The 20,473-nt window shown below is 40.9% G+C and overlaps 1 protein-coding gene across 3 annotated transcripts in view; it reads left to right on the top strand.

The window, feature by feature from the left end:
- NRG1 (neuregulin 1) overlaps positions 1-20,473 on the top strand; it is a 176,215-nt gene that overhangs the window by 20,359 nt on the left and 135,383 nt on the right. For all 3 annotated transcript variants that reach the window (XM_050987240.1, XM_050987239.1, XM_050987238.1), the window contains exons 2-3: positions 10,382-10,559; positions 17,375-17,499. In XM_050987240.1, coding sequence (XP_050843197.1) covers positions 10,382-10,559; positions 17,375-17,499 — 303 coding nt within the window. The remainder of the gene's footprint in view (positions 1-10,381; positions 10,560-17,374; positions 17,500-20,473) is intronic.

Raw genomic sequence — 20,473 nt, 5'->3', positions numbered from 1 at the left:
ATAATTGATTTATGTTTCAATTAAATCCCTGCAAATTTGGATATAGATAAGTTCTGTATATTTTCCTTCAGTAAAACTGTAGCACATTTCTCCATCTTCTGGGGTGAAAGTCTAGCTGTAACAAATCAATGACAAAGCGTTTTATTTTCACAGGGCCTGAATTTTACCTTAGTTCTGTGCTAGGCCTTCAGTTCTTATCACATAGTAAGTAAAGCCTTGGATACTGGAAAATTGATATAATCAATTTTCAGGGTGTGATTTTATCCCAAACTATGACACACAGAAACCACTACTAAGTTTAAAAAAAATAGTGGGGGAAGGGAGTTTTACTTGATTTACCATGTCTTTATTCTTTTCGCTAGCAGGCTGTTCAGAATTTATGTGGAATTTATTCTCCAACTCCTTTTTAACTAAAATTTACCATATAAATGCTGTTCTGCTAATGGAGACTGGAGACTGGGGACTAGGCTTGGTAAATGATACACATTGCTTACTACCCTTCATATATTTGAAGGGTAGTAAGGGTAGTAAGGTCCACAAGGTTCACTGGTGGCTTCTATGTAAGGAATGTCATTGTTCTACAGTAAAAGCTGTAATTCCTCCTTGACAGTAGCTACTTGTGGCCACCATCACAAGGGTTAGAGTGTTACAGATTACAAACTGTTTGATGCACATTTTAGTCTTTCTCAAGTACTCATAGATTTTAAGGCCATTGAGACGTCTTGGCACAAGGCTGAACTGGCAGCATGTTGTAGACCAGAAGCCCCAGGCTGGACTTGACAGCCTGGAGATCTGTGTCACAGTTTTTCTGTATTTGAGCAAAGATTCCACTCCTGTTTGGATCACTACCTACCATTCACACACATATTCCAGTATACAATTCTTTATATACTTTAAAAAGCCATATAATTATCCCTATATAAATTTTTAAATTTTGCCTTGAGTCCAAAACCATTTCAGAGGTGCATAATTTGTCTTCTTCCTCCTCCAGTGATTGCTGCACCACGGCATGTATCTGCACGCTTTACTTACCATGTGGTTATGGATTTTTTTGGAGGCTGGCCTTTAAAAGGATGTCTAATCTTGTATAATAATTTAGCCAGTGGGGAGATTTCCAATTATGTATTTTTGCAAGCTGTTCCCAATTGCAAGTATTTAGCAGTATTTGTAAGAATTCTGTTCATGTTCTCATTTGTCTGAAGATAGCACGTACATTTTCAAACAGTTGTGACATAAATGCTTCCTTTTCACTGCAGATTCCATTTCTGATTTGCCATAGCTGCAGAGTATAAACTGGAGTTCAAGTATATTGGAAGTAAATTATATTGAAGGGTACATGATGAAATCTCTCTGCCTACTGTGCAAGTCCATAATGTTAAATGCCATGTTTAAATTTTTGCTGAGCTGGGTTTGAGTTTATGATTTTTTTTCCAACACCCAGGTATATCCAGTTCCCTGACTCCTGAAATGCGGCAAATGGCTTTCTGCCTCATTGGGTGAAGGGTTTGCACTCCTCCGGGTAACAAAAAAAAGAGACCAAAACAAAACCACAAACAAACAAACAAAACCAAAAAAAAAAAAAAGGAAAAAAAAAATTTTCAACAGGGTCTTCCAAGTAATGGCCACTTTGTCAGCTTCAGTGACCTGGACTAGCTGTGCTGTGTCCCTGTGGAAGAACGTGTCCTTTTGCTTTGAGTGTGTCACTTCTGGAATTGTCAGACCTCGTGATTTTTTCTTTAGCATGCAGGTACAAAAGCAGTCATGTTTAAAACTGAGTAGAGGGCAGGGGACATTGAATTTTCAGTTCTTATATAGCTGGGACTGGGTTGGCACATCATCTGCTCTGTCTGTGATCAACACCAGAAGAAAATTATTAGAAAACATTTGAGATTCCTGTGGAAGAACCATTGTTGCTTTCCAGTCTGTGCAGTCTTTTAGTACACAGATGTTTTTGTAGGCCTACATCTTTCTACAGCCTGTGCTGAACACCCACACAAATCCTAGAAAGGGAGTATTGCTAGGAGAGCTGACCACAAAGAATTTAAATGAGAGGAGGAGAAGGAAAGTGACGAATGATGAACCATACCCACAGTGTTAAGTTTGACTTCTGCATAAGGAAATCAGTGTCTTCAGAGTTTCAAAATTCTTCACACTGCTGTAAATGTTTTATGCAGCCAGTAATGCAACAGCAACTTCTTCATTTTGATGCTCCAACTAATCTTGGTTTTCCCAAATTCATTTCTATGATTTGATTTTCTTTCTGTTCATGTCAAGCAAGCCAGCAGACAGGTTTCAGCTTAGGTTTTCTACCTTTCCAACCCAAAATTTCAACATGGATGAGTGGTTCTTTGTGCAGAGGAACAAGGGCGAACAAATGAACCTCCTAAACTTCCAGTTGTGTCTTGAGATATGCAGACATTTTCTCATCTAATTTGTGAAAAGTGTTGGCCCCTGTGTGAACTTAGTGAGAGGGAGATTGTTTTGGTCTTTGGGGAGTTAATTGTTTTGGGGAATTCCATTTTGTTTCTTCCTGTATGCTAATTATTCATTCCAGTGGTTATATCCCTAAACTCAGATTATTCATGTGTGGTGGCAGTGACTAGCTCTGTGAACCCACACAGGACAAGGTGATTAGTGGTGACCTATTAAGGCAACCTTCATTCCACATTTTGGATATTGTCTTCTAACCACCAGTTCCATTGTATTTCACCTGTCATGGCACTCCCTGCTCCCTGTGTTTTCTCATTTTTTAATAAGACATCCTTGTGGACAGCAGGTCCTTCTGGTTTTCTTGTTGAACATGGAAAACTATTTTAATACTGGGAAAGCTTATGTACATAGAGTGACCATAAATAACATTGTCTGATGTTATTGAAATTCTGCTTGATGCAGGGTGTTTCTCCTATACATATGGGATTGAGCTCTCACTGTTGGAGTAGGGACAATGTGCCATACTCAATGAGAAATATCTCTGACCAGGGATGTAAAAGTGTGCTAGCAGTGTTGCTGCATGCGTATTGTTACTCATTCTCTTAAGACTTCCCCAGCGTCAGGAGGAGGAGGATTTTTAGACATGAGAAAGCCTGCCATGGGTAGATCTGCACTGGGCAATTTATTGGCTGAGTCATGGTACACTTTGTCTGGGAAATGGAAGTATTGCAGAATCAGAAAATGCTGCAAAGCCGAGAGAACAGTGTAAGCCAGAAGGAAAAATGGGATTCTCTGACTAGGATCAGACTCATGTCCTTTTCATGTGAGAAGCCCAGCTTTGCTGGAACAGTGGGAAGAGAAAGAGCATGGTGGACAAATGCTGAAAGAGTGGAGAAGCAACCGGAGGCCAGAGATAGAAACAAGAGTTAAAGAATATAATATAGTGCATAGGATTTGCAAAGCTTACAGGATTTGACACACAGAAATCTCCGTGTATTCTGGTGATGTCATAACAGGAGTAGATCAGAGAATATGAAATGTGAGAGGGAAAGGCGGAGATGGCCACAGCACTTTTGAGACCCTGAAGCCTGAAAGGCTAAAGCTCTAAGGAAGCTATTTTAAAAAGTAAATTCTATCAAAAAGATGAAAACAAACAAACAAAAAAAAAAAAACCAAAAAAAACCCCAACAACAACAACAAAAAAAGGAGTTGCCAAAAATCTGGATTTTCATCATTAATGCAGAGAAATAACTTCTGAATTTATACCATTTCTTTGGGTTTCTTCTTCCCAACATTATCTTGGGGCACAGCAATGTAGCCTTTGCTTTTACGTGGTTCAGTCGGCTGCACTGCCCTCCGTTTGATGAGTCACTGAATGACTTTTTTTCAAGAAAAAGTAGAAATTAGTGCTTGACATTCTTACACTAGAGAGCAAACAAGAGAAGGAGATATATGTATGGTATGGCAGACTGCTACATCATTCCTTCTTTCATCTCACTTCAAGGCACACAACCTGAGTCAAACTTTTTTTAAATCCGCAATCTTGAAATTCAGCTCCTAAATAAAAAGTGGCTTCTTATGAAAAAAAAAAACTTTAAATTCCTGAGTACTTGCAAATCCCCTTGAAGTCCATGGGACTTAGCCTGCATAGCACTTCTGTGCTTTGGCTTACTTTAATTTTAGTGTTCAAGTAAAGATTCTGGAGTCCCTTTTTATGCACATAGGTATGTAAAATATGGACCTGCATATTCTTCCATCAACTTCACAAGCTGTTTTACCTGAATCACTTTTTGGATATCAACTATATTTGTTTTACACTGTCCCACATTTTCAGTCTGTGTGATCGGGGTTTTGTATTGACAGTGTCTAACAGGATCATCAAAGCTTACCAGGGATGCAGCCAGCTGGAGTCAGCTGAAGCCCTGAGAATCAGAGAGAGTATTTAATGTAATCAGGCAGTGTGTTCCCGCAGACACGATCATCAGTAAATACGTTAGGTGTTGACCTTTAAATCATAATCTTTAGGTTAGGCACTTGCTCACACCCAGCTTCCCTTGCAAAACCTACGTTTTGCTTTGAACACAGTTCTCTGTCTCTGAGGAGGCCTAAGCTCAGAAACTGATATCTTGAGAGTCTGCAGGAGAATGGACAGCCTGTCATTATCATGTTACACTGAATAAATGAGTGCTCTCAGGCTTTCCTCCTGGACACAATACTTCTAGACATGCTGCTTTGTCACTGCCATCCTTTTTCACTCTACTGGAGATGCTTTTTACTTGTTGAGTGGAAGCAGTGGGGCAGGAGTGAGACCTACTCTGTGTGGGTAGTACTTCTTCCTTATGCTCATTTTCAGTGTCCTGTTGAAAATATGCCTTCCTGAGGCCATATTATGAATTGCCCCATGGTACTGTCATTGGCAGGGTTTACTGGGCTTGTGACAGAGAGAATGCAGAGAAGATTAATGCAAGCTCACTGAGCAGTTTCATGGCTAGGGATAAATATCCATGAACACTGGCATGACACAGCACGCACTTGAAAGCATCTCATGCCAAATAAACAAATATGTTTGGTAGAGATCTATGGGTTTGTTGGTGCAGCATTACTTTGACAGGACCAAGTGAGGCTTCAGTACCATCATTCCTAAACCTGGTTGTTGTCAGATTAGCAGCTGTCTTTGTGACTGGCTTTTGGGAGTAGTTACTCTGATTTATAGAGACATTTGCTGCTTCCATGCTGTTCCAGTGCTTAAAGAGCACGGCTGTAGAGCTGTGTCTCTCTATTGCTCTATTTCTTGGCTCCTGACCACGTTGCTAGCCATTCCTTTGGTACTCACCTTTATTTTGGCTTTTGCAATTCCTAAAATTTCTGTAAAGATTTCATTTTAGCATCACTAGAAAGAATTATATTCAGTGGATATTGGTTTTATGTATAGTTCAAGATTAATGTCAGGTTTGCATTTTTACTTTTGCTCTGGTCTGTGCAGACACAAGTATTCAAGTATCAAGACCCTGACCTCATATGCATCTGACAGTATTTTCAAAATAATTCAGAAATTTCCATTAAGTAGCCAAATCAGTTGTTTGGTTTTTGAGTCCTTCAGCTCGTGTTCAGTTACTCTGGTATTTTGGAGAGCTGGGTGTTTGGGATTATCTTTTATCATTTTGCACCGTGCTTTATCTTGTAGGTAATCTGCACAGAGACTCTTCCTGCAGGGTTGCTTGCAGGAAATTGTCAGATTTTGAAAAGCGTTCAGAATTCAAATTTGCCTGAAAGAATAATAGGAGGATTAAAACCAAGAGAAGCAACACAAATTTTTGTGGGTTTTAACTGTTTATTTGTTTGTGTATTTTCGTTGTTGTGGCTTGGTGGTTTTGTTTATTTGTTTGGTTAGGGTTTTGGGGGCTTTGCAGGGAGGCTTTTTGTCTTAAGTGGGAGCAGTGTACATTTTAAAGTGCAGCTTATATGTTTAGAAAACCTGGTCTGCTGATGGTAAGTCTGACCTTGATTATAATCTCATATGCAAGGGGAGAAGGCTTTTGGAAATAATGTAATTTGTCCTGCATTACTTCCCTGCCTTGAGCATTATACAGGGGGAAAAAAAAAAGAAAATTAAAAAAAACAGAAAAGAAAAAGAGGCAGTAAGTCTGAGGCCAAGGCAATGGGTGTTATTCCTGTGGCTTCTATTACCCCACACCAAGCTGTTTGTCACAATTCTGTGCAGCAAACTCTGCACATGTGCCTACTGGCAAGCATGCCTAATACATTCCCGTGCTCAGGCTCTTGAAAGGCCTTGCACCTTCCTAGGGAAAGAAAAGACAGGGAAATAAAGACAACCACTCATGGAATTTCAACTGAGTGTGGTTGTGTGATAATATTTTGCAGGTTTCCTGTTTAATTTGTTCAATGTGTTGAGCTTCCATGCAGATTAACTATACAATCAAGCACTGAAAGTGAGGAGATTGATGTTCTTTGCCAAACTCACAGGTCTGGGGAGAAGAAGTTATCTGCACTCATACATTATCAGTGAGTCTTTTGCAGAGAGAATATGGAAATTCGTGTTCCTTATCTGCAATGATATTATGCAGGCCAGCAGACATGAGTTTCTGAAAAAAATTGCTAACAAAATGACAGCTATTCAAGCCATGCTAATAAGGAAAGATCTAACACCTTGCTTGCTTTTTTGCCTGTTAAACCCTTCCAACTGTGTGCGGCTTTGCTGACACAACTGCTCCACTGCTTTGTGTTCTCTCGCTGTTATCACCCTTGCTGCTTTCTTAGAAAGTCTGTCAAAGCAGGGGAGGTCCATGGGTCACAGAAAGACATCCTGACTGGGTAGTGTGAGAAGCCTGGGTTCCTTTCTGTGCGCCTAATTGACTCTTAAATGTGAGGCCCTACCGCATTTTGGCACAAGGAATACAGATAAAGTAGATGCCCCACCAGATCTTTCATTCAAGCAGCTCCTCTTTCGGGGTACTTCCACACTTAGTTTGTGCAGTTTCTCTTCAGGATTTGTCTGTTTACTTTGCTCCCTTGTCTTTCTGTGGTGGATGGCATGTGTAACGCCTCTGCTGGTGCCATACAGGAGCTGCTCACAAAGGCACTGCCCAAATAGTGACCTGTAGGAAATGATGTGAATAAAAATTCCATTTTCTTTTTGACTGAGTCCTTGTGTCCCCAGTGGCACTTCAACGTGTAGGAAATGCAGAAAGTGTTTTTGTCGCCCTTCCTGCCTCATTCCTGCCTGCCACGGGCAGTCTCACACAGTGGACAGAAACCTCGCCGGCGGCAGGAGCGGTCCTGCGTGACAGGCACAGCAAGGAGAAGAGGAAAGGAGCCAAGCTGGCAGAAGATGCTGAGGGGACAAAGGGGGAATGGGTGAAGAGGCAAGGGGAGGGTGGTATCAGGAGGAGCCATGTCTAGTTATAAACATTTTTGTCTCTTCTAAAAGCATTTTTACCCTGCAGACAAAGTCCTGTCTTACCAGCACCATAGAATTGGCACAGACTGTGATGAAACTCAGCTACCTCTTGCAACAGTGGAAGCTGTAGCTGATCTTGATCCAAGTGTACAATGCTGTAGTTTTATCAGCACAAGCTTTCTCATATGCCTGGCGGGTCTGATTAACTTTTGCAAAACTGCAACTGAAAGGAAACAAACATTGTGTAAATGAAAAGAATAAAAAAAAAAAAGCGCAAGAAACAATCTCTTTTCTGTCATGTCTGTGAACAGCTTTTACTGTTTTCCCTGGAGAGCCTGCATGCTTGGACAGCGAGTTACTGTGAATTAGTGAGGGTCACTGCCATTGATTAAATCCTCTTTTATGTTTCCCGGTAACTCCAGAATTATGGCAAGAGTTGAGCATATTAATTTAACGCTTTTCTTTTTTTCACTGACAGCTCTGATGGAAGAAAAAATCTGCAAGTCATTTTGAGCAAATAATACTGAATTAAAATAAAAATCAGGAACAAAATGGCATCTCTCTTTTATTCCCAGTTTCACATTGCTATGTTGAAAGAAAAGGCAATAACTAATTGAAGTCCTTTGCACAAAAATTTTAATCCTTGCAATTGTGGTGATGCTTTTAATTTATGCAAGATACAGACTAGGACTATAACAAGTGAAAGATGTAAAATAAGTAATACTGCCTTTGTATTTCAAACCTCTGCATCTCCTTTTCTTACATAGTGACAAAAGACTATAACTCTCCAATGACAGAATGAAGCTATTAACACAAGCCTCAGCAGTAAGGCTCTTACTTAATGCTAATTATTTTTGTTGGAAACTTTAAACGTTATTGACCTAAAATTTTATATTCAGAAATATTTCCATGTCTTCTTGTATAAATGTGTGTGTGTGTGTGTATATATATATATATATATATATATACGCACATTTATACAAGCACACACTTATAAAAGCGTATGTATTTAAACATATTGGTTTCAGGATGGTGTGTGGGCACATGTTTTTCCAAAATCAAAAGTTGTTTTCATAGCATTTTGAGAACACACTGAAATTTCCAAAATTATTCAGGACAGTGGGAGAAAATGGAAACCAACATATGAGAACATTTTCTTGTCATGAAATGCTGGGCCTTCACCTGATCCATCCCAGTGGAACACTGACAGAAGTTCCTACCTTGTGTGTGCAACATCCTTGGATGCCAGTCCTAGAGAAGTCTCTCTCTCAGACATTTTGCTGATGTCTAGAACACGTTCTGCCAGAAACTTGTTGTCCACACCAGCAGAGGTGCATGGAAAAAGGTGTCACTTTCCTGTTAATCAGGAGTTTTTTAATTATGGAAGGCTTGTCTATTTTCTGTCTTCTGCTGGTGTCACAGCAGGTATCACCTCATTTGGTCACTCACTGCAGACCACATTTTCCCAAACACCACTGTTTATACTGCTCTGGGCTCAGTTTCCAGGAAATTAAAGGTTTCCCTGTGCCTTCCTGGTGTGAGACAGGCTGCCTTACATGTGGGACAGGCCATGCTGCTGCATGCTTCAGCAGTCGTCCACTTATTGAACATGTGCACATCAGTCCTTTATTTAGGCTTCTCATAATTATGGTTATGATGGTACTACTTGTTTTTTGTCTTATGGGAATAAAAATTAGGGACACCTGATGTCAGTAAGTCTCCACAAATATACAAGGAGCAGATACCAAAACATAATCAAGAATGTCCAGTTTCTTAGGACATTTCCTTGCACAGGGCTCTGTCAGAGACCTTTTGCTGTGCTCCTAGTCTGCATGTTATGGAGAATTATTTGACCACAGTGGCCATTTGTGTCCTTGGACAATATTACAGCTGTTCAAGAAACAAAATGCCCTGTAGCTGGAGGCACGGCACGGCTGTAGTGACTCCCTGGAGGCTCAGGCAGGGCACATCTGAGCGAGGATGGACTGGAGGCTATCATCCACCAGCTGGCCAGCTGCAGTAGCCCATATTAGCCTCCCTGGTTGTGTGGTAAAGGTGTTATCTTAAGCCTCAGGTGAAGCAAGGTCAGGTATAGGTGTTTTACCTACACACTGGAGTACTGTAGTGGCTGATTTACAGCTAAAGCGCAGGGTCAGGTGAAGGGACTCTCGCAGGCGGACTGCATCTTCTTGTGAAGCCTCTGCTCAATACCAGAACTCATGTGGAAATTTAGAGGTCTATAACTTAGAAAGCCTGAAATAGTTGGAGGTTTACGCATACAAGAAACGTTATTGCGACGACACGGTAGAAATTGAGATGCATCAGCTGGAATCCTACAGTGTGTTGGCTGAGCCTTTTCAATGCAGTGTCCCCTTCTGGGTCCAAAATACCCTTAATTGGTATTGATTCTGTTGATGGGCTTCCAAGGCTGTTGTCTTTTGCCTCAGGGAAAGGATATGGCCAAGCTGAGGTTTGAGGTAGGTGTATAATGTGGGTTGTTGTGTTTGGCTGGAACAAAAACCTTTCCCTGACATGAGGGAAGCTGTAGAGCTTATATTTATGCTTTTAGCTCCCTGTCAGATCCATTGCACCTGGAGCTTTTGGGTAGGCCATAACTCATAGCAATTGAAATTAGTAAAGCAGCAAGGTACCCTCCCTTTGCCCCTTTGCCTTTATGTGAGAAAGGGGCAGTGAGAAGTGCCTGCCACAGTGGGCTGTCTTGTGCCTAGGTGCACACAATCAAATGAGGGTGTTAGTGCTCCATGCTGTATTCAGAACCAGCACTTTCCTTCTCTCTGTGGCTTGCAAGATGTAAGACCATCATAGGAGATCTCCAAAGCATCATGTGGGCTGCCATTAAATGTGTCCTTATGCTTTAAGGACAATACAGATCCTTGTTTTTCAGGGGTTTTTGCAGAAGCATTGCTAGTCTGGTTGGGGTTTCACCATCCATGGTTTGCCTAGCTCAACCTGAATAAGTGTTTTCCCTTTTGAGGATGGCTTAATCACCACCACATTCTTTTATTTCTTTAGCGGTGCCCCTCAAATTGAAGGAAATGAAAAACCAAGAGGCTACTGTGGGTCAGAAGCTAGTGCTAAGGTGTGAAACCACTTCAGAGTATCCTGCGCTCAGATTCAAATGGTTAAAGAATGGGAAGGAAATAACCAAAAAAAACAGACCGGAAAATATCAAGATCCCAAAAAAACAAAAGTAAGTACAAAGTAATATCTTTCAAGTGGGGCTGGGAGGGCTGGGAAGTGATGTTCACCAGAACATGTAACCATTGAGGTTGTTAAATGCAGTAACATAAAGCTGAGAGCTGTGAGTTACAGAGGAAGAAAATCTAAGAAAACAGAAACCAGTATTATTGTTTCTGAAAGTTTGAATGAAGTGTGAGTGTGATATAAATATTTCATAATTAATTTTTCCTTCTCAATTTCTGTTTGTTTTCTGATAGCCAAAGGCTATGATTTCAACCAGTAAACCTTGGAAACAGGCCATTTTTAAACTGCTAACAAGAATAGAAGTATGATTTGTTTATTGTCTAAAATCAGAGAACAGTTAAAATCATCAAAGGGTCACAGATTTTGAAATATTTTAGAGGTTTTCTTTTCCAGCAGTTTAATCCTTTATAAGAGCTGAATGCTGTCCTCAGTAGCTCTGAATGCAAGCATGCAGTAGTCCTTTACCAGAGGCATTCCTGCACTTGCAGAACAAGGCACTGGTGTACAGATGTCAGACAAATAGCAAAGCATGCAAATCCTATCCTTCTGTCTGGTGGTAAGTGCCCCCTACATGTGACTGATGACCAGTGCCAGAAGATAGACTGGTGCCTTGTTTCTGCAGGGGAAAACTAAACAATGCTTTTACTGCATTGAGACAGGAGAAGGCTTTTGCTGCTTTGTCTCTGCCTTGTTGTTTACATTAGAAAGTTGTAATTGTCACCAGCTATGAAAATCTGTTTGAACACAGTGTTTCAACTCTCACTTCTGCTCTCAGTAAGCCGGGGAGGGCTCTCTGGTGCACCATGCCATGCCTTCCCCTCATTCAAGACACAGAAGGTTTGGAATGCACCATGCAGAAGGCTTTTCTTTCCAAGGTGTTCAGTGCACCCCGTACTTTGTGTCAGGGCTCACCTCACTAGAGCAAACGAGGCATAAATAAATAGATATTTGACTATTTAGAATTATTCAGGTTAAAATTCAGAAATCCTACCCTCTTTGGCAGTTTCTTGTACCCCAGCCTGGGGCACAAGATGAAACATGCAGAGGGACAGAGCAGCATCACCACAGCCCCCATGCCACAGTTGCACAGATGTCAAGAAGGAACCTGTGATGTCTCCTTCCAGCATTTGCAAAATGGAGCTGTTCCAGGTGGCAGATAGCCTGGCAAATTGTCTGGACTCATTTGCAGAGCCATATGTCTCCGTCAGAGTTGTATTTTCAGTCTATTCTGTAAAGAAAATGTTCAGATAAGAGCCTAGCCCTCAGCTTTCCCAGCAGCATGGTGCTGCCTGTGAGGGGCAATCTGTATTTCTGCCACTTCCATTTTGGCTGATGCTGATTGACCAAACTCATTGGGGCTAGGATTTTACCTTGTGGGGCTGACCATCACCAGTTCAGCATTGAATCAAGGAAGTGCCTTTTGTCAGCTCACTTCTTTGTGGTTTTTTTGCCCCCAGAAATCTTTGAAGAGCTGTCATAAGGGAAACTGATAGCCATTGATTTGGTATTGATGCATGTGGAAGTGTGAGACTCTTTTTCAGATTGATGTGCCAAAAAGTGTTTAAACTTCCCCAGAAGATACATAATGAAAAAGATTAAAATTGTGCCTTTTTCTGGAAGATAGAAATATGAAGTCATCTTCACTCACCATAAGTTGAGAGGGTGCAGGCTTTGACCTGTATTTCACACATTTGTGCCTCCCCAGTCACAATGACACCATGCACTGTTGGAATTTCTCTCTTGTGTTTTGGAAATGTCAGTGTGGAATGGAGAAGCACTTCCAGTTAGGGACATGAAAGTCACTAGATGTAGAGTACAGAAAAGGAAAAGGCAAAGGATGTCTGCTGATATCTGAAGGAGATTCTTTGCCTTCCTACTTTGACATTTTAGTTTGGGAACGTGTCACTGCTTTGCCATTTCTTCTTTTGCTGTTCATGTGTGCATCTGGGACTGAGTAGAACTGAACATCCTAGGGGAAAATAGATTTTATTTTGGTAAAAAGTGGCACATACACATGTTGTAAATCTAAAAAACAGAGGGTGGGGGTAATGCAGTGTAAATGAACACATAAAAGTCATGCACATTTCAGTAAGCAAAACCACATTTAAGGGATTCCATTGCAAATTAGAGCAGTATCAGAGATCAAGGAGTTATTTTCCTCACTTACATTGTTGGTTTTTTTTTTCATGATAGCATGCTGATAAGTGTATGTCATGTTCATATGCTTCTGTATTGTTACACAAGCATTTTAGTGTGAATTTTTTAATATTACCAAGTGTGAGGAACATCAGCTGTGCAGGTTAGAGTAGTTGATAAGCTGCCTGGATTAATGTTTGTTTTAAAGTTCAAATGGCTACATAAAGAGTAGGCTATGTTTCTGAAGAACCATAAGCATGCAGAATACCACAGCCTTACTGGCATCTTCAATCCAAACACTTGAATATAACACTTTCTAACACATTTGCAAAAAGCTCACAAAGTTTGTTTGTACTACCCATTGGTCACTGATTTCTATCAATTTGCAAGAAATCACCCTTCTTTTTGTGCAATGGCAGAATAAAACGTATTTATTGTTGGAATAAATTAAAGGTTCCTTTATTTGGCTACATACTCCTGAGCTAAAGTTAAATAGCTTTATGTTTTTTAACGAACTGCAAAATGTCTGGCAATATGATGAAGTGTCTGTCTCAGAAACTGGAAATTAAGACCTTAGCTTTACACCTGAAGTAGTCAAGGAAAAGATAATAAAGAGCTCGGTAGTTTGGGCACATTGGACAATGTGAATAATACTGGATCAAAGGATTTGCCAAAGTGGAGCACATGCTGATTTTTTTAGTGCTTTGAGAGTTTCAAAGACCCTCTGGCAGGCTTCCTCAAAGCCTAAAGCTTCCAAAGATTCCTTTGCGTGTCAGATGGCTTCACTTCTCCAAGCTCCCTAGGAGAGTTTCAGGGTGGTTGATTCAGAGGGTGCAGAGCCCCAACATGTGATGGCCCCACCTGGACTACTGTGTCCGATTCTGGAGCCCCAACGCAAGACAGACGTGGACCTGTAGGAGTGAGCCCAGAGAAGAGCAGTTGATCACAGGGCTGGAGCACTTCTCCTGTGAAAACAGGCTGAGAGAATGGGAACTGTTCACCCTGGAGAAGAGGCTTTGGGAAGACCTTAGAGCACCTTTCAGTGCCCAAAGAGGGCTGCAAGAAGGCTGGAGAAGGAATTTCTACTGGGACGTGGAGTGACATGACAAGGGGGAGTTTCTGTGAACTGAAGGAGGGTAGTTTTAGGTTAGATATTAGGAAGACATTTTTTACTGTGAGTGTGGGAAGGCGCTGACACATTGCGCAGAAAGGTGGTGGATTCCAAATCCTTGGAAGCTTTCTGAGTAACCTGGTGCAGTGAAAGGTGTCCCTGACAATGGAAAGTGGGTTGGAGCTGTATGCTCTTTAAGGACCCTTCCAACCCAAACTACTCTGATTTTATACTTCTATGACAGTATGGCAGGTGAATCACGCTAAATGTCTATATCCGCTCTCATTACACTGGAGTGTCAAGAGAAACTGAATGACTTTAAATTTTAATGAAATGCATTTAAAGCACTCACTTTTACCTCAGATTTGTCAGAGTAAGAGCGTGCAGTCAGTAAGTTTCTACTGATGATTGCTGATTGATGAGGCCATGATTGGTTGATTTGTGTGTCCAGGCTCTAAGCTATTTCTTTGTGACAGGAGACATTCAGAAAAAAGCAGGCCCCAGACAAGAGCATTTCACCTACCAGCTAACTTTCCCATGACTGTCTTCTACTACGACAGCATTTCATTTTCCTTCTCTTATTTCAAATGTACGTGAGACTTGTACATTATTGGTTTGGGCAGAGTGCTGTACAAGTCAGGCACTCTTCATTACACGTAGAGAGATTCCCTTATCACGTCTGGGCTTCTTTTTTTTGTGGCAGAGAAAAGGTGTTTGCCCCTTCTAGATGGTAGCTTTGGGTGCAGTGGTGTACAAGGAAACTTTGTGTGTAAGTGCCCTGTACCTTGAGGTTTTGGTACCAAGCTTGGCCTGGATGTTTGCCTGCAGACAGGCAATTCTGAATGACAGATGGAGACTGGAAGCAAAATGAATTCAAGCAATCAGATAAGGTCGGCTGGGACTGCATTCTGCAGATGTGTTTCTTTCCCCTTCATGTATGAATACAAATTCCCCTACCATGAGTACAAGCTCAGCAGTATCACAGTGGCAATGAGCTCAAGATTCAGCAGAAGCAAATCTTACAGGGAGTGGCTTTTTTTTTTTTTTTTTTTTTTTGAAGTAGCATAATATAGTTTGAGAAAAGGACAAGCCTTTAAAAATAAATCCCTTATCAGGGGCTTTAAGTCAGTACTGTTGGAGTACTGAATTGCTAGGAAACTGCTTCATTTACAGCCATTAATGAGTCATCTTCTGCTCTGGCTGTTTTGAATTCTGTCCCAATACCTCTCAATGATATTTTTAAGGCTATAAATATTCATATTATTTCTCCTGCTCTCAGAGACAAAGCTCCATACAGGGTTTTTTTCTAAAACCAAGAGTAAATCTGGCTTGTTAGAAATGGATTTGTAAGAAATATTTATGCTTCACCTACTTCAATATAAAAATAAAATAATAGAAGGAAGACACAATTCCTTGTCTTTTCCCCTATGTATCAAGTAAAACAAAAGCAATAAAAATAAATGTGGGAAAGAGTCTCTTCACAAAGCCAAGCAGGCCACAAAAGTGTTTTGCATCAGTATTACTTAATGTATGGAGAGGACTGCAGCAAGTGTACAGTGGGTGTCCACATTAAAGTGAAGTAGTTGCAGCTGTGCTTCCTTCTTTTTCACTGGATTACGGCGAGTTCTTAAAATCACTGAGCCTGTTTACATTGCCTTTTGAAGCTTCCTAAGGCTACAGCTTGCTCTCCATCTAGAGAAGTGTCTGCAGGGATGGCTGCAAGACAACCTGTTGCAATACAGGAAATATCACATGTACTCACAAGCTGTTAGGTGGTGCAGAACACCACACCACGTTCTGGTGAGGCCCTCAAAAGGCTGTTGAGAAGGTGAATGGCTGGCAGGAAAATTAAAAAGCAGGCCACTTTTACTGTTGTATAAACATAGCTGTTATTCAGGTGCAACATTTTCACACAAAGATACAGTAGCATTCAACTTTTGGATGCTTCTGTCAGTGCCTTTACCACTTTTTTCTCACGTATTCATGGTTGCCACGGGCTGGAGTCTGTTCTTGTATGCCAGCTGAAGTGCGACCCAGTTAATTAATTCAGCACTGGGAACTGGGCTCCTAACATTTCCTGAGAAGGGAGCCCGAATACTCAGCTATTCATTTCTTACCATTTGAGAAAATCTGAGTAAATCCTGGCTTGGTGCCTCCTCCCTCTTGCAAGCCCAGTGGCCTCAAGAAAGCAGTCCTCTTTCAGGACATGGGGGGCAACTCTTGTGATGCAGGTTTCTGGCAGAGAGGGGTCCACCCAGCATCCTGCTTTCCTTCCACGAGGGCTGACTCCTCAGCAGTAGGAGTTTCACATAGAGGCAGGGAAGACTGACCTGCCAATAAGTAGGGGTTTGGATAGCAGGTAGCAGATGGGATAGTGTCCTGTGATGGAAGTAGGGGTGGCTCACAAGGATGTGTTAAAAAAGGACATTAGACATTTTGGTTGCTTCAGAAGTCCACATCCACACTGCTGCTACAGACCTGTTTGTGGTCTGAGCCAAGCCCCCTGCTCAGTGATTTGCAGAAGGGCTAACCAGTTAATTTCTGCATGGAGAGTTAGGAGACACAGCAGTGTTGAAGCAAAGCATCTCCCCAGACACTGTTTATCTCAGCACTCATGGTGGTAACTGTGAGCTTTTAGAGTGAACAAGTGCTGCTTCCTGGGGATCAGCCCTTCAAGTCAGGGTGGGCCTGCTTAGGGAAGGCAGTGTTCATGCATTCTGAGTGACTATTCTGTAGATCAGGTTTTATGATAGGCGGAAACTTCCCCAGAGCACTTCTTTTAAACAGTAACTGGTAAGAGCAGTAATGTGTCCATTTTCCCCAAGCTAGTCATTCTATGCAGTCTAGATAATGGGATTATTGCCATCCTGTGAGTTGGGGACCCCATGAATGACACCAGAACATGTTCCTACAAAATTAATGGGTAGGCAGGAGTTCTGCATTTGAAAATCTAATCTTAAAACCTTGGAGACTGATTAAATTACATCTCTGAGCCAGGAACAAAATGTAGCTTCATGCAAATTGTGCTTCTGCCCATTTTTTTAAATTTTTTATTTTTAAGCACTGGAGAATGATTTGGGGCTTCAGAGCCTGTTAAAAAGTGTGTTCTAATCTCATGATTATTTAGTCAGATGTTAGGAACTACAGTACTTATCCAGAGCTCTACTACTGGTAATATGAACCTATAGGGAAGGGTAATCTATTTTAGTATTACACCCATCTCAGTGGCTTCTGAACAGCCAACAGTTCATCTGAGAGAGGATGGTTGTTGGGTGGTTGTTTTCCAGATTTTCTTTAAGAGCAAAGACTTCTCTTATATAGAAAAGCATAAGCAAGTATCTTTATTTGGGTTCATGAATATGCCTGTTTTCCAGCAGCTTGTAAGATATTTTTTTATTCTCCTCCCTTCTTTCAAGCCTGGATAGTGTTGATCTGTCAGTAAGAATGGATGACAAGACCCTCTGTTGAAAGGGGTGGGGAGAAAAGTGCTTTGCTTGATGAGGGGGCTGTTATTCCAGTATAGGATGTTTATATGTTTTTTTCTGATTTCACAGGAAGTACTCTGAGCTTCACATTTACAGAGCCACGTTGGCCGACGCTGGGGAATACGTTTGCAGAGTGAGCAGCAAGCTAGGAAATGACAGTACTAAAGCCAGTGTTATCATCACAGACACCAATGGTAAGGCTTGACTCATTATTTTATTGTCACATTCACAAAGACCATGTGTTAAAGCTGCTAGCAGGACAAAGGGCTTAGAAGCAGGACAAAGCTTGGCACGTGAAGTGGAAGTGGAAGCACTGAAATCTTTTAGATGTACTAAGAAAAGTAGTCGGGCCTGACTTGTCTGTTATGTAGTTGAGATGTTCAATTTGCCTTACAGGCAAATGGGCTGTCTCCAACAGGTGTCAGGACAGATGAGCATTTTCTGTGTAACACCAAGTCTAAGACAAAGTCTAGTCAATATCAGAAAAAGATGAAGGGAATATTACTCTAATTCCTGTTATGCACAGTGAGGTAAGTTGCATTTAACCTAAAACATATCATACTCTGAACTGCTGAACCAGCACTTCTCACTTTAAGTAATATTTCTATTGCTTTGATTGCCACCATTTTTACTTCCACATATGTTGACAGGTTTTTGTTTTGATTTCCAAAACAATAAACACAAAGGTATGAATGTATCTGAAGGAAAATTATTCAAAGGCTTGAGTGTGATTCAGATGCTTTATTTTGGGTATTGTAATATAAGTTTGATTGTGATTTAAGCTGAAATCACGTATTTCCAGCATGGCTTTGACTAATTCAGCTCCCATAATTCAAACTCCAGTGTCTAGCCAGTTGTGAAGTATGAAACAAACATGTCCTGATTAGCAAACAAAGCTGAAGTTCTCTGCATATCATAGATGAGTTAAAGAGGCTATAGCAATGGGAATTTACCAGGCATGCTTTTCTGCTCCACATTTCTGTGCTCTTAAGTGGGAGACAGGCATTCACATAAACAGAAAACCAAATGTAAACCTTTTCCAGTGGGATTTGTCTTTGTCTATCTGCTGTTTTGTAATCACACAGCAATTTTTTTACTGTATTCACTTTGTATATTTGCTGTTCTATTTCATCAACTACAGAATCTCAAGTGCTAGAATTTCATTCTAGCTGTATGGTATTATAATCATAAGCAGATGTCAGGAGACTGATATAAAAGATCAAGTGTTATTTACTAGAATGTTGCTAAGAGGAAAAACAGGTAGGTGTTTCTGTTTCCATGAATACAAATTTTGGTTGCTCATTAGCTGCTTACATGGGAAGCTCCTATACAGTTTCCATAACTCAACTGTAGGCACTGTGCCTAGGTGGTATTACAGATAAATGCAAAAAAAAGAAACAAAAAAAAAGCTTGACCATTTTCTATTACTTTCTCAGACAAGGAACAGTGTCATGGGAGTGCATGCAGGAACTTCATTCCTTTGCTATGTGACATGGATTTTTCAACTTCCTTTTGGGCTGAATGACTGCAAGACACTCCTGCTGCAAGGGGGCAGGAGCTTGGTCTCAGTAGAAAGTATTTGTGGCAAGCCCTGTTGTGTGCATCCATAACATATATGTTAAAATCTATCTAATTTTGTTATGAAGTGTAAGTTGTTTAAAACACAGCCACGCATGCAAATGCAGGGCAAACTGGAATCCGGCCTAAACCTGCCAGCTGGCTCTTGTCCATAAAGATCTGAACTGGAAACTCAATGATATCTGGACTGGAACATCTCAGTGATATTTGAGCATCTAGACTCAGGCATGGCAGCATTCATTGGTGGAATAAATCAGTCATGCATGTTTGGTTGCTACGTATACATCTGAGCTGCCTCTGCTTACTGTTCCTCATAAATTACCAATAAAATTGTGCATAATTTCCCTGCTAATGGTGGAATTTTCCACCTGGATTTGAGAAACAGCATGGGCAACATCTGGTGACTTAAGAGCAATAGATCCTTACGGGCTCAAAGGGCAACATCTGCCTTGCACACAGGGATAGACCCCCTGCATGGGTGACCTTCTCACCCCTCCTTCCCCCACATTCCCTGACCTCTTCCCCTTGCTAGCTTAATGACAGATTTGGGATCCAAACTCGGTAATGAGCCCTGAAGGGCAGTCATTACTTGGGTCCTGGATAGCTGGGAGGTCCTGCAATATTCATAAGAAAGAAAGAATTTAAAATTAAAAGAAAAAACCAAAACAACAAACAAAAATCCAGCATATTTAACTCCTACTTGTTATTACCTGTTAATTGCCTTTTGGGGAAGCTCTTAGGGTCCAGTGTAGCCCAGGAGTCCCTGTAGAAAACTAAAATGTGGGTCTCTGAGAAGGCTGAATCTCTCAAAGTGAGCAGAGAGATTGCTTTCCTCCACCTCCAGCAGAAGGGTAACAGTGAGGTAAAGAAAAAGGCACCAGAGAGCCTGACTTTCTTATAGTGATACTGGTCTGGTCTGCTGTGTGAACCAAAACTTAAATTATGACCTTTAATTTAGTGACCTCACCTGGTCATATTTATTATGTATGCCCTGCTGTCTACAAACTAGATCTTCCTTTCCCTTTTTGCTGATTACTTTGAGAGTGAGGGTAGGCAAGGTAATGGGCTTTCTAGGAATGGGGTTATTTTTATTTCCACTGTAAGGTTAGTGTTTTTCAGTATCTAAAAAAAATTTTGCATTTAAATTTCCTAGACTTTTTTCAAACTAGGAGTATTTTAGTTGAAATTTTCTGTACTGGTATATGCCATGAAAGAGAACCCCAGAGCCAGACCAAAAGTCTGTTTATCATGGAGCCTTGTCTCTAACATCAACTACCAATGGACATTAGGAAAAAACACAGGAAGAACAAGGCAAATATATTGGGGTTTTCCCCCTGAGAATACAAAAAGCCATACATTTACCACCAAGGTTGCTGATTCCAATTCCCTGCTCCAAGCATAAGAAAACTAGTATTTCTCAATAAAACAGTAATAAAATAATTTTTGTTGTTTTCCTTGAGCAAAGACCTTGATTTTTCCTGATCTCATTCCCCGAAGTGGTAAACTTTTCTGTCTAAAACAGTAATATTCAATGCAATAGTAATTCCTTCTATTCTAACTACTGCAAACATTGTTTTTGTTTAAAAATGC

The sequence above is a fragment of the Serinus canaria genome, chromosome Z (assembly GCF_022539315.1).
Source record: "Serinus canaria isolate serCan28SL12 chromosome Z, serCan2020, whole genome shotgun sequence".
In the NCBI taxonomy this organism is placed as follows: domain Eukaryota; kingdom Metazoa; phylum Chordata; class Aves; order Passeriformes; family Fringillidae; genus Serinus; species Serinus canaria.
Note: the sequence above shows the minus strand (reverse complement) of the source record. Positions and strands in the feature narration are given on the sequence as shown.